At 53.1% G+C, this 12487-nt stretch overlaps 1 protein-coding gene across 1 annotated transcript in view; it reads right to left on the bottom strand.

Annotated features, from left to right (window-relative positions):
- Window positions 1-12487, bottom strand: part of ACACA (acetyl-CoA carboxylase alpha) — a 113150-nt gene that overhangs the window by 2875 nt on the left and 97788 nt on the right. Inside the window, exons 50-53 of the mRNA XM_035343442.1 lie at window positions 10221-10398; window positions 9411-9523; window positions 2514-2668; window positions 2072-2242 (exon numbers count right to left, since the gene is read on the bottom strand). Coding sequence (XP_035199333.1) covers window positions 2072-2242; window positions 2514-2668; window positions 9411-9523; window positions 10221-10398 — 617 coding nt within the window. The remainder of the gene's footprint in view (window positions 1-2071; window positions 2243-2513; window positions 2669-9410; window positions 9524-10220; window positions 10399-12487) is intronic.

Here is a 12487-nt window from a genome sequence, read left to right on the forward strand (position 1 = left end):
CCACCCTGGCTGTCCCACCCTGGCTGTCCCACCCTGGCTGTCCCACCGTCACCCCACAGCCGATTTCCCTCAGCCTTGCCAATACCGGAGACGAACACATTGGCACGAACTCCCCGTCATTTAATTACCACCCGTCGCTGCTGGCCTTTTATCTATGGACCTGATTACCAGTTCCCATAGTCCAGGAACTTTTTTCCCTCTTTCCCAGCGCTCTCCCAAGAAACGCTCGCTCGGTGCTGCCAAAGCTGCAGCCACGCCCGTGGGGAGCTCCTGCGCCGTGGCGAGGGGCCTCACAGCGCCCGACGTGCCGCAGAGGCGCCGGCTGAAGTCTCAGCCACCAGGCTGGGACTGGCCCCGCGCTCCCACCGGGTGTTTGGGGTTTTTTACAAATGATGTGTATGACTGCCTTAAAACAGTGACGTCATGTCAGGCTCAGGATGTTGCTTATTCCATTGTTTTTTCTTCTTACTATTTTAAAGTCGTCAGTTTTTCCTCCTCGCTTCTGCCCCTCGACATGGCAGCAATGCTCCCTGCATACCAAGTAGGGCACTAAGGAAGATTTCAGGGAAGGGACAAAAACACCGAGGAGCTGCCTTACGGTTGCAGACCTGCGTAAAGCTAGATTTACCCAAGAATCCCAAAGCTTTTACTTTAGGAGAATATTTAATACTCTTATTAATCATTTTTAATCCGTTTGCTTTTAATTAAGAAACAGCATGATGCTTTCCTATCAACATATGCCAGGGAGCAGATTAATTGTGGCTTAAGATAACTCTCCTTGATTGGTGTAATGTATTAGCTAACGAGATGCCCGCTTTTAAAGACGCCCAGACACTACCTTGGAAAGCCTGCTGCCCTCCAGAGAGCACTTCCCCCCCTTTTCTGGAACCCCTGAGTGTTTGTGACTTTAAAAATAAAATAAAATGAAATGAAAGAAAGAGCTCAGACTGGAGGATTGTGACAAAAACAACCTAAGAGCCACGACAGAGATTGCTCTTCAGAGATTGCCAGCTTCAGAGCTGGAGCACAATTAGAAGAGAAATCCTCCACGCAACCACCAGATGAGGACGGTGCCGAGGCGACCCCCCCGTGCCCACACCACGCCGTTACATCTGGCAGCGAATCTGTGCCCCTGCCTTTGATGGCACACGGCGCCACGTGGCCTTAGAGCCCTGCACAGCCCGGGGACACAGGGGCTCCCCTGGGCTGGGACGTGGTGACGGTCACCGACCGCCGGGCACGTGCGAGCTGAGCTTGTGGGCCAGGGAAAGGGGAGGAAGGTGAGGGCAGCCCCGAGGAAGGGGGTCAGCGGGGACACAGCCCGCAGGACAGGACAGCTCCGTGGTTTGGCTCCTTGCTGCTGCCCCGAGACCTGACCAAAATGCCCCCTGCAGGCACGGAACATCTGCCCGACAGAAGTGCAGCACAGGAACCCCTCCTCCCTTCCCAGCATCGGTGGGAAGCGCAGGATTGAGGATATTATTCACTATAAAAGAATACTTAAAAAATAGCAACAATGCTGCTTTCCCACCGCAGCGGATCCCGAGGGACGCAGGGACACGTCTCCACAGCTGGGGAGCTCGCTCCCCCGCCTCTGCGAGCGCTCGCAGCTCCGCAGGGATACTGCAGGCAGGCCGTGCGCAGACACAGGGAGACGGAGACGGGCAGGGCGGGTGTGCACAGCGTGGCCTGGGGCTGCTGCGATTCCTGCTGCCAGTTCTGCCAGCCAGCAGCACCTCTGCGCAGCCTCCTTCCTAGAGCCTCCTTCCTAGAGCCTCCTTCCTGGCTTTGCTGAGGCAGCTGTTGGTCTTTCCGAGATGCTCGGGTTTTCATACCGGTGCTACACGCTTGTGAAAAACCCCCTGAACGTACTTGCTTTTCTGGCCTGCTCTAAAGTGTTCCCACAAAGCAGCTCGTGACCGGGAACATTCCCCAGAAGTTCTCTTTTATCACCTACAATGGTTTTGGACATTACAATTAAAAACCAGAGATCCAGCTCCTCCTGGGAGCACTTCACTGAACCCGCACCCCAGAATGACTGCTGCCGTGGTGGAGCTGCATTTCCTCGTACCTTTACTGTCCCTTCGACCTCCACAAACCAGCGTCTCAGCATAGCCTGGATCTGCCCATCGGTCAGCTCAGGGTTGGCATCGTGGATCTTCTTTTTGACCACGTCCTCCAGAAGAAGACGTCTCAGCCTCCAGTAGAAGAAGGTACGGGAAGTTTTCCAGTCTAGAATGTCCTGCCCGAGACAAAGGTGGAGAGGGAGAAATGAGCGAGGGACGTTTCCACGGAGAGATACAGACGCCTTGCTGCCCGCAGGAAGGGAAGGTGTGCTCTCACGACACCCTCAGTTACGTCACTCGCACAGGGGAAATACACAGCCCCCCGTGTCTGGGCCGGCTCAAAGGGGCCGAGGTTTGTTTGCAGCCCCACGGGACACCGAGTCCCTGTGAGCCTGCTGCCTCCCCCAGCAGCTTGCCCCGAGCCGGGACGAGCTCCGTGGCACTCACAGTGATGGCACCCTTCTCCTGCATCCGGCCGGGTGTGTCGTGCAAGTCGGCAAACTGCATGGCGACCTGGTGGTAAATGGGGATGAGGAACTCCTCCCGCTCCTTCAGCTTCGTCTCCAGCTCTTTTCGGTCGGCAGGGCTCAGCTCAGGGGTACCTGCAACAGGCACAGCCGCGTGTCAGAGCCAGGGCTGCACCAACGGCTGCTGACAGTGCGGGGGGAGAAGGGAGATTTCTCGAGCAAGACCCAGGCTGCACTGCCCGGGACGAATGGCAGCCCAGCAGCTGCAAGCCGTGCCAAGCAGCCTCGGGTCAAACCCAAGCGCTCCGGCCCAGCTCCCCTGCCAGCAGCCTTCAGGCAAGAGCTCCAAAGGAGGTTTCTCCATGGAAACTCCTTCCATTTAAATGCCGAGAGGAGCCATCACTTCAGTGACAGATTTACTGGGCTCACTCCTAAAAAAGAACGACGTCCCACGCACCGCTCGTTTAAGCAAGGAGCACGGACACCGTGACCGTGCACACAGCGGTGCGCTGGCTGGCAGGCTGGCCCCTGCCCGGCCCACAGCCACAGCAGGACCTTGTGTCCTCCCTGAGCTCCTCTCCCACGTCAGAGGAGGTGGGAACAGCGGACGGGCACACGGACAGGCACACGGACACGCACAAAGACAGGCACACGGACACGCAGACACCACCACACTTCCAAGTCCAGGCCAGCCGCACTGCGCTGCTTCCAGGCAAAGCAATGCTTTTACGAACCTACCAATACAAATGTTGCCTCACCTTTCAGGTGCTAGGAAGAAGGTTTTAATTAAGAGCAGCTACTCTTACAGCCTTCAGAATAAAGAATTGGAGGTATTTATCCCCGTTAAAGCCTCCAGTTCCTACATCCCCCCGTTCCAAGCGGCCAGGCGTGCGCTTCAGGCAGCCCCGCTCGTGTGCTGTGGCCTCTCTGCCACGCGCACGGCGTACAGTCAAAGCAGCCGGGCCCAGTAATGATTTAGGTGAGATTAACAAATATGTCAATGTCTATTTTCTGCTTAATTTAAAAGCAGCGTCTATAAAGATTTTTGACTTCTGAACCCTGTTCTCCTGAAAGAAAGAAGGTAACAATGAGGAGGGGGGATAAAGAGTGATTATCCCATCATCGATCGTTTGTCAGGAGCATTTCTTATTCACTGGACTATTGTAAAAAGCTAAGCTCTCGATCAATCCTGTAAGCCCCCTGTACAATTAAATATCTTGGAATGGTTTTCTTTCTTTTCTCGTCAGATCTCAAGGCCTCGGGGTTTGCAGAAAGCTCGGGCTTTATTTATTTATTTCTGGGGAAAAGAAGGCTCCCTCCACAAATCTTACCCTGGCAAGACGAGGGGAGTTAAAATATGGGATTCCTTTGCTCTAAAGGTACTGGACAGTTAATGAAACTGTTAAAGTTTAAATCATAGGAGCATTATAGACCTCCGGGTATGGATCGGCCGCGAATCAATGGGGAAACAAAGGGAGCAGCGCTCTGCAGCGAGCACCTCGCAGCGCAGACGCGAAGTGAGGGGTAGCAGGTGAGACGTGACGGCGATTCAAAGCAAGGAAGAACACGTGCGACCTTCCCGACTTGGCAGGCACCGCAGGTTGCTAAGTGCCAGGAAACGTCACATTGGTCTTGGGCCGCGCTTCGCTCTGCGCTCACCAGTGCCTGCGGCTGCACGGGGCGCCGGGCGGATCGCAGCCACCGGCACCATCGGAGGGGGGCAGGGACGGCCTCGTCCCGCTTCCAGCACCTGCAAAGCCCAACCACCGTGGGGAACGTACCAAGACCTCTTCATTCTATGGCGTCTTTTCGAGCCCCTTCTGAGCTCCGAGGAGCCAAGCCCAGGGCCCTGCTGGGAAAAGGGCTCCTGCCGAAACGCCCTTCACCCTCCAGAAGCTCCTCACGAACAACAGGCGCGGGATCCGTCCTCACTGACGCCCTCTGCTCAAACACAGCTGCTCAAACCAACAGCACCCAGTGCAAACCCACCCCTATGGATTATTTAACCTAGAACATCCCCCAGCTGCCAGCCTCTGCTGCCTGCCAGCCGTGACACCGAGGTCTCCCCGTCCCCAGCCGCTGCCTCCCGGCTCCCAGACGCTTCCCTCCCGCTCCCGCAGCCTGCGACGGTCCCCGGTCAATTTATGCAGATCTCCAAAGGTTAAGGGCAAGCATCTCGGTGGAGAAAGCAACACCAAAACTATTTTGATTTGTGCCCTGTTAAACCAAAAACCTCTCAGGGTAACCGCCCTCCTGCCCGCCCCGCGCACGGCGGCGCGTTTTACTAACGGCCCTGCCAGATGGAAGGGGCTGAGCAGGCCCGTGAATCACGGCTTCCCAGAACATTTGGTAGCACAGTGCTTTTTAAAATCTGACCAGTTTAACAGGTGAGACAAAATGACTTCAAGAAACGTTACTGTAGGTTCCCTCTGCCTGCAGAAAGCCAGGCGGCTTCTGGATCCCTTTGCTGGTTTCTGGTTTCGCGGCTGTTCAATGTGGGATTTTCTCCCTCACCCCCGGCACGCAGCCTCAGCATGGCGAAGCCTTTTCTTGTCCCTTTTCCTGCCTCTTCCTCGAACACGCCCTCGAGGATCTGGGCAGATGCCCGGCACGCAGAGCCCTGACCTCGCGCCGAGAGCCGGGCGATACAGACACCGCTGGCTCTGCAGCCTACAAAGGGCACTAACAGTGACTGGGTAGTGCAATGCTACAAGTGCTACGGGCAAATCTGGGGATTGTTTTTCCAAATAACGCCAGCAGAGCCATCCAAAGACGAAATTAAATGTCAGTTTTAACGCTGGTCATCACAGTCCCGTCTGATTTCCACACCTGCACCAGCAGTCCCTCCGCCTGCACCTTCCCTCCTTCCCTCCTGCCGATGAAGGCAGCAGGAAGGTGCCGGCCGCGGGGTGCCCGGCCAGCGCGGCTCCCAGCCCGGCACCGCTCGAGGGGGAGAGGGAAGGTCACCGAGAGCCTCTCACGTCCCGGAGAGACGGGCGTTTTGGGGCTGTGGCTTGTTTCTTTAAATGAGACTGCTTGTAATTGCTTCCCTAAATATTCAGGAGGATTTATGTTACGGAGGGGCGCTATGAAACAGCAGTGAAGGTCACACATGCTCGTGGCACGGGCTTGAAATATCCTCACTGAGCTGCACCGTGCGATGTTCCACCCCGGTCCCTCCCAGCCCTTTGCTCCTGAGGCCTCGAGTTAGCAACAGAGCAAAGGGTCAAAGCGTGGCAGGTACCTCCCCAAAGTCTCTGTTCTGGGAGAGCCATCGACAAGCCTCCTGGGAGGATGCCGAAGATGCCAATTGTCACGGAGGAGCTGGCAGAAATCAGCACTTGTTCTTCTAGGCTCACGCCTGTGAATTAACAGCCATTTACATGCAGCAGCACTTGCACGCAGAAGCAGTTCCTGAAAATCAGCATCGCCTAGAAGACCAGAAGTTACAGCCGTGCTGACTGCACTCGTCCAGGACTCCGTGAGAGATGGCATCGCAGCAGCGGCATTTTTCTTAGTCGCTGCTCAAGAAAACAAGCAGCGCTTTGATTAATTGCAACACCGAGCCAACAACCCACCCCCCAGAAAATAATTACTGGACTTTGGAACTGTAATCTACCTTGCCGAGCTAAAGCTGGGAGCAAAACGGGCCACGGGATGGAAGCTCTCGGCCCCTTGGGAAACGGGGCTGAGCCCAGGGCGCCGGCAGCCACGTCCTCGCCGTGCGGGTTTGCCTCTGGTCCTGTGCCCCCGCAGGGAAGGCGAGGGCTGCCTGCAGCACCGGCGTTTGTGCAGGAACACTGCGAGTGCTGCTGCTGGCGTGGAGCTGCGTGCTCCCTCCACACGCCCCGTACAGCGCCCACGGACGCACACAAAAGGGGCATTTCAAATGAAATGAGAGTGGTGTGCCGGCACACGGCCAACCTCCTCCCGGCGTCTGCTGCAGGGGATGTTCACACCGGCATCCCGCCGTCAGGTGAACAAACAATTCCCCTTCACCACGATAAACAGCTGGCAGAAGTGTGGTGATGTGGTATCCAGCCCCGCTCTACCTGGACCCATTTTGCCCTTCCTTTTATTCCCATTCCACCAAATTTCTGCTACATTACGTGCCTGTGATCTGCACGGCAAACTTAATTCCTTTTCCACCCCCGTTTTACCCTAATTGTAAGCAATAAGCAGAACAGAACGGAATCTCCATGCTCTTCTCAACGACGGCCCGCAGCTCGCACGGCTCCCGTGTCTCCAGGGGATCGGGGATCGCCGCTCCGCTCCTCGCCGCGGTGGGCAGGATGGGGCCATCCTCTCCCCCTGCCCTTTGCTCGGCACGGCTCGCTGTTCCGTAATAGCCCGGCTCTGAGTGACATTTTAATAAAACACGGGGCTAATAAACATTTCGGCGCTAGTGCCGGGGAATTGATAATGAACAGATTTATGTCAAATTATTCAATATCTGCCAGCCTTCCCTGCTCTCCCACTCCCCCGCTGCAGTCGGAAGCCAGTGGCTGAGGACGCCTCGAATGAGCAAGTCGCCGCTTCCCCACCCCTCCGCACCAGGCACATGCTTGCGAGCGTCCCCCTCTTCCCCACGATTCAGCAGCTCCGGGGAGGGATGACAGCCATTCAGGGGTTAAAGAGAGGCAGTGAACCCCCAGCTAATGAGTAAGAATTCAGCAGGCAGTGTAAGATAAATGGAGCTTTCTCTGCTTCTGCTGGAGTCAGCATGAACTGCGGCCCTGCGGCTTGTTTGTGGCAAATGGAGTGCGCGAAATATCAAAGGGCAGTGATCCAGAAGAAGACCGACTTTGACAAATTTTAAATTGGCCAGAAAGAAAACCAGCAAAAAAAAAAAAAAATTATGCAATTCACTGTGTCCTGCAATCTTGGCTTTCCTGCTACGGTACGGAATTAGTGGCGAAACAACAGCAATGATCGCCCGATGTTGGGAGCAATTACGAGCCATCTAAGTGAGATGCTTATCAGTGACTGAAGCTTTTAGGGCTCTCTGTATGTACAGTTGTAAGTGACTCGCTCTTGTGTTGCAGTCATTTTAATTAAAGTGTATGGAGTTTGCTGGGAGTAATTACTCTGTAGAGGAGGAGAGGAAAAAAGCCTTGAACAGGCCCCTGCCTCCTCGCGGAGCCTGGCTTTGCGTTTTTGAGACTCCCGGCACAAAACTGTTTCCCTCGCTTCTCCCCATCCCTGTTTTTTGGGGTTCCTGCACAGTGTGGCTGGAGGCTGCTCCCAGGCGTCCTGCACCCAGCCCGGGCTGAGGAACCCTGCACACGACGATAAAGAAGCTCAAAATGAGCTCACGTTGTTCTGCCCTCCTGCTTCCTCCGCCGTCCCAGGGCTTAAGCAGTCCAAGAGCCCTCCTTGCCAGCGACTCTGTGCTGTGGGGCCAGGACCCGTGCTGCTGCTGTGCCGCAGGAGACGCCAGCCTCCCGGGGGGCAGCAGGCTGCCTGCTGGTGGCAGAGCCGGTGCTGTGGTGGCGCAGGCTGCCAGCGCGCTGCCTTCCCCTGCCGCACACCCTGCCCAGTCTAACGTGGGCCAGAAGTGAGCTTTGTGACAAGCACTTCCTTGCAGCAGCTACGGGCACTGGAATGGTTTTTCCATTCCAAGAGACACAGGAGGAACACCCCGGCCACCCGGGTGCTTGTGCCCACTCTCCCTAACGCCATAACCCACACGAGCAAGGTTTGAACTCGGATAAAGCCGCTGCCTCGGGCTGGTCTGCGAAGCCCAAACACCTGCTAGCCTGCTTCTTGCCCAGACAGCCATCGGCACGGTGAGAGAAAACAAAGAGATTTATAAAATACGATCAAGAAGAGAAAAAAAAGTCTTTGATGCTATCAAAGACATCAGGAAGAACCTGACTTTCAGCAGCGCTCCGATTCTCACCACTCCAAGCACCCTTCACAATTATTATTCTCCTCCCAAGGCATATCAGAATGCTTGTTTTGTGTTTAAATTGTTGCACTGCCATAAATTAAAGAAAGCCAACTAATAAAATGTAACTGCAGCAATAGAGACGATTTATCAGTCATTTGCAGAACACTTTTCCTCCTGAAGGATCCCAAAAGGCTTTATAAATTCAAACCATACCCACGTAGCATGCTTCCTCCACTACTAAAATGTAGTCAATTTTGGAAGTAAAAAGAGGCTCTGTAAGATGATACTCTTCTAGCAAGAGCTAGTAAAGAACTACTTAAAGAGCCGATTCCTCTGGGAGAGCACACATCTGATATTAAGTGCGTTTTGCTGAACGCGCTGTACTTTGGGCTGTTGGGCCCATAGCAGGGGAAGGGATTGTTTGCAGTGAAAGGCACAGCAATAACAACCCCAGCAGCGACACGCTGGCTGCTGAGCACCGCAATTCACCCCGTGTTGTACTGACGAGGTGAGTATTTTTATTTCTTTTCCTGCAACTGAAAAGCAGCAGACGTTATTACTCAGAGCTACCTCAGACACACGGTGACAGTCCAGCCGCCCCAAATGTCTTTGGCCAAATCCTTAATTGCGCCAAGCGACACCAGCTGAGGGTTTGGCCAAAAATTCCTGAGACGGAAACCGGAGCCAAGCAACTGTACTTAGTGTCTGTTGTAAGGCCCGATCAATTAAACAGATAAATAGAATTCAGTTGACAAAGACACTCTGTGGAACTGCACACGCCCTAGGTATGCTACACGCACACAAACACCCTCTGTCTCTCACGTACATCCATGCAGCTTGTCTCATCTGGTTTTCTTCCCAACTCAGATGACGGTAAATAAAAATTATCATCAATTTGATAAAATGCCTCAGCGCCCCTTTTTAAGGTCCATAAACGCATTCATTACCCGCCAGCTAACGGCCCGCCGCCCCGCGCAGACGTACCGAGGCGCTCCGCCAGGTGGATGTAGACGGGGTCCACTCGCCTCATTGTCTTCACCAGGTCTTTCCTGCGGAATTTGATTTCCACCGTCCCCTCCGGTTCCAGGATTCCTCCTCTGGTCAGTGACGGGAAAAGAGAAAAGAAAGGCACTTTCAGGTCATCGGACAAGGGGAAACACAAAACGGAACGGGTCAGTGTTGTCTAGGAAGTACGAAGAAAAAAGAAAAGAAGGGCAGGAGGGAGACAAACCAAAGAGAAAGAGAGAAGAAGAGAGAAAGCATCTTAGCTGTTATTTATCCAGGGCCACAAATGCACGTGAGGCCTCAGGGCCATGCCTGTCCAACAGCACGTACGGCAGCCTGGTACCAGGCAATGCTCTTGGCAGTCTCTTTCGAGCTGTGACCTGGAAGCTCTTTCGAAAGGTAGGTAGGCTGTGAGAAACAAACCAACTAACCAACCACCTCCATGGGAGATCTGCCCAGTACAGCTACACCAGGCAGGGCTGGCTTTTTCCCCCAAAGGTTTCCCCCAATGGTATCTCTGTATTTTAGAGATTCTCAAAAGTATTTTAAAAGCATGCTTCCCGGGGTTTACTTGTAACGCTACATCCCCAACCACCGGTAACTAGAACTTCACTTAGGGAAGTTTTATTTCTTAACAAAGAGCCACTTCCCAACTGCCCGTCTGATAGACGGGACAATGCCGAGGGGTTCTGAAGAGCACGTTTATGGGCACACTTCACCGACTGCTCCTCACTCAGCCAGGGAACTGCCTCAGGGCAGGCGGTTAGAGGGAGGACAACGCATCCGTACCTGCTCTCGCGGTCGGCGTACATCTCCATGTGACGAGGGTTGATGGTCGGGTCCATCACAGCCCAGGATCCCCCTCTCAGCTCCGCCTGCGGCGGGATGTAAATGAGCACGGGCTGCCGATACTCCCGCAGGCCGTCCACGATGTAGGCACCAAACTTCAGCACTTGGTCGTACATGTCTGCGAACAAGGGACAGCACTGGGAGTCACGTCACTGCTTTAGGCCAGGCGTGGTCAGACTAGAGGAAAAACTACAATTGTTCAGCTCTCCTGACCACCTCCTCCTGCTGCCCTGCGGCACGATCTGCTGGGGTTGCCTGGGCCTGGGCAGGACGGACCGGGAAGGGAGACGTTCCCACATCGTCCCCGCTCCCAGACCGGAGATGTGGCCTGGTGGTGCGAGCACAACCGCGTCCGCTCACAGAATACGGACCGCAGGGTGCTCGGGCCAGCCCGGCCTGCCGCACACAGGGCGGTGAGAACCCACCGCCTGCCCTCCGTGACAGGATTTCGGCCAGCAGGGAGCCAGGCCGGGCGCTGCTGTCCTCAGGGGACATGGAGCTGCCCCAGCGTGGCCTTCCCGCGGGACGGCACGGCACACCTTGCGCGTACCTTCATAAAAACCAGTGTGGGGAGGGTTCGGATGTGAAGCTGCTCTTCTCTTCTGGCATTAAAATTTATCTAAGGCGTTTTGCTCAAAATTAATAAGAACAACTCCGCTGTGTAAAGGCAGTACGTTGAAAATACCGGCCCCAAAGGTGATTTACATAAAAGAGAAAAAAAACGAAGGCAAAGAGAATTTATATGAGATGATAGAGTTTGTAATGGATGTGGTTTGTAATGGAAACAGGCAGCCTCAAATACATATATTTTGTTACACATAATTATATTTAGAAGCATCGAATCAAATATATAAGAAATGAAAAATACTTATTAGGGTTATCTCGTCTATCTCTTTGTCCTCACAGGACTGCATCCTATGTTCCTTTCCAGTGCTTTTTAAGGCCTTGGTTTAGAAATCCCAGACGACCAAATTTCCTACTTCTTCTGGGGCATTTGCACAGCCAAACAGAAGACATTTTCCCCAGCATTCAGCCAAATTTCCCCTCCTTTCCCATCCCATTTAATTTTGTATTCTTACTCCTTGCATCACCCTACATAATTTCTCCACTCCTTGGGGCTTGCTATCAATAGCCGTAGCCTTTCAGTGTTTTTTTCAGTTTTTTTATCCCTTCTTAGACACACTACAGGTATTCTTTCCTCACGTATCTCCCAGGACAGCACCTTCTACCCCCTTCACCACACCTGATGTCCCTTTAGCACCTCCCGACTTGTCCAACGTTTTCTAGCCGTTGAAATAGCAGCGCAGGGGGCAGAACTTGGTGGGGTGCGTATGGCAACGCACACAGGCTGGCCTTCAGTAACCAGCTTGGGAAGACACACTTTGATTCATCTAAAACCCTTAAATCACTTGAGAAACCCACTGCTGGGGAAAAGAGGGACTCCAGGCAAGGTCCCCGTGTCATTTAACCCCCAGTTTAATGTTAAGCATGAACACAGTCCAGCACCTAACTCTGGAAAATGCACACACACACGTGCAGTAATGGGACGGGGTATATGTAAAGTGCATTATCCATACACATTACATATTATTATATGCACATATTATATCTATTTATATATTAGTACCATCGGCACTGATGCGCTCTCTCCAGTTCATTAGCAAGGCCACTGTCCAAGCACCCAGGGAAAGGAAATTCACATTATTTAAGGAATGCCAAATGCTGATGAGGAGAAGGAAGACCTATTTCCTCTCATCGTGAATAAAAGCAAATTCTGGCAGAGACAGCGGGGACTGAGCACCAAACAAACCTCCAACCTCTTCATTTGTCCTGAGCAAAGAAAAAGACCTCAAAAGGGGTGACAAATTTATTACTAATTACACAATTATTTTATTATGTAGTGCTAGTAATAAACCACTTGAAGTACTTTCAGCTAATTCCAGTGTTAAGAAAATAATTGCTTGATTCAAATTATTTTAACTGAATTAATTCTTTACTAGACATTTTTTACTAGTGCTACATAATAAAATAATTGCGTAATTAGCAATACATTTTTCACTCCTGCCAAGGGTATATATTTTACTCAGGTTAAGTCTCAAAAAAAGAAGTGCTACTTGTTTGAACAAGGCAGAGGGAGGATGAGCAGAGAAACTGGGAGAAACTTAATGCTTTCTGTGCACAGCTCCAAATCCCCGTCGGGTTTACCA

The sequence above is a fragment of the Oxyura jamaicensis genome, chromosome 19 (genome assembly GCF_011077185.1).
Source record: "Oxyura jamaicensis isolate SHBP4307 breed ruddy duck chromosome 19, BPBGC_Ojam_1.0, whole genome shotgun sequence".
Classification (NCBI taxonomy): domain Eukaryota; kingdom Metazoa; phylum Chordata; class Aves; order Anseriformes; family Anatidae; genus Oxyura; species Oxyura jamaicensis.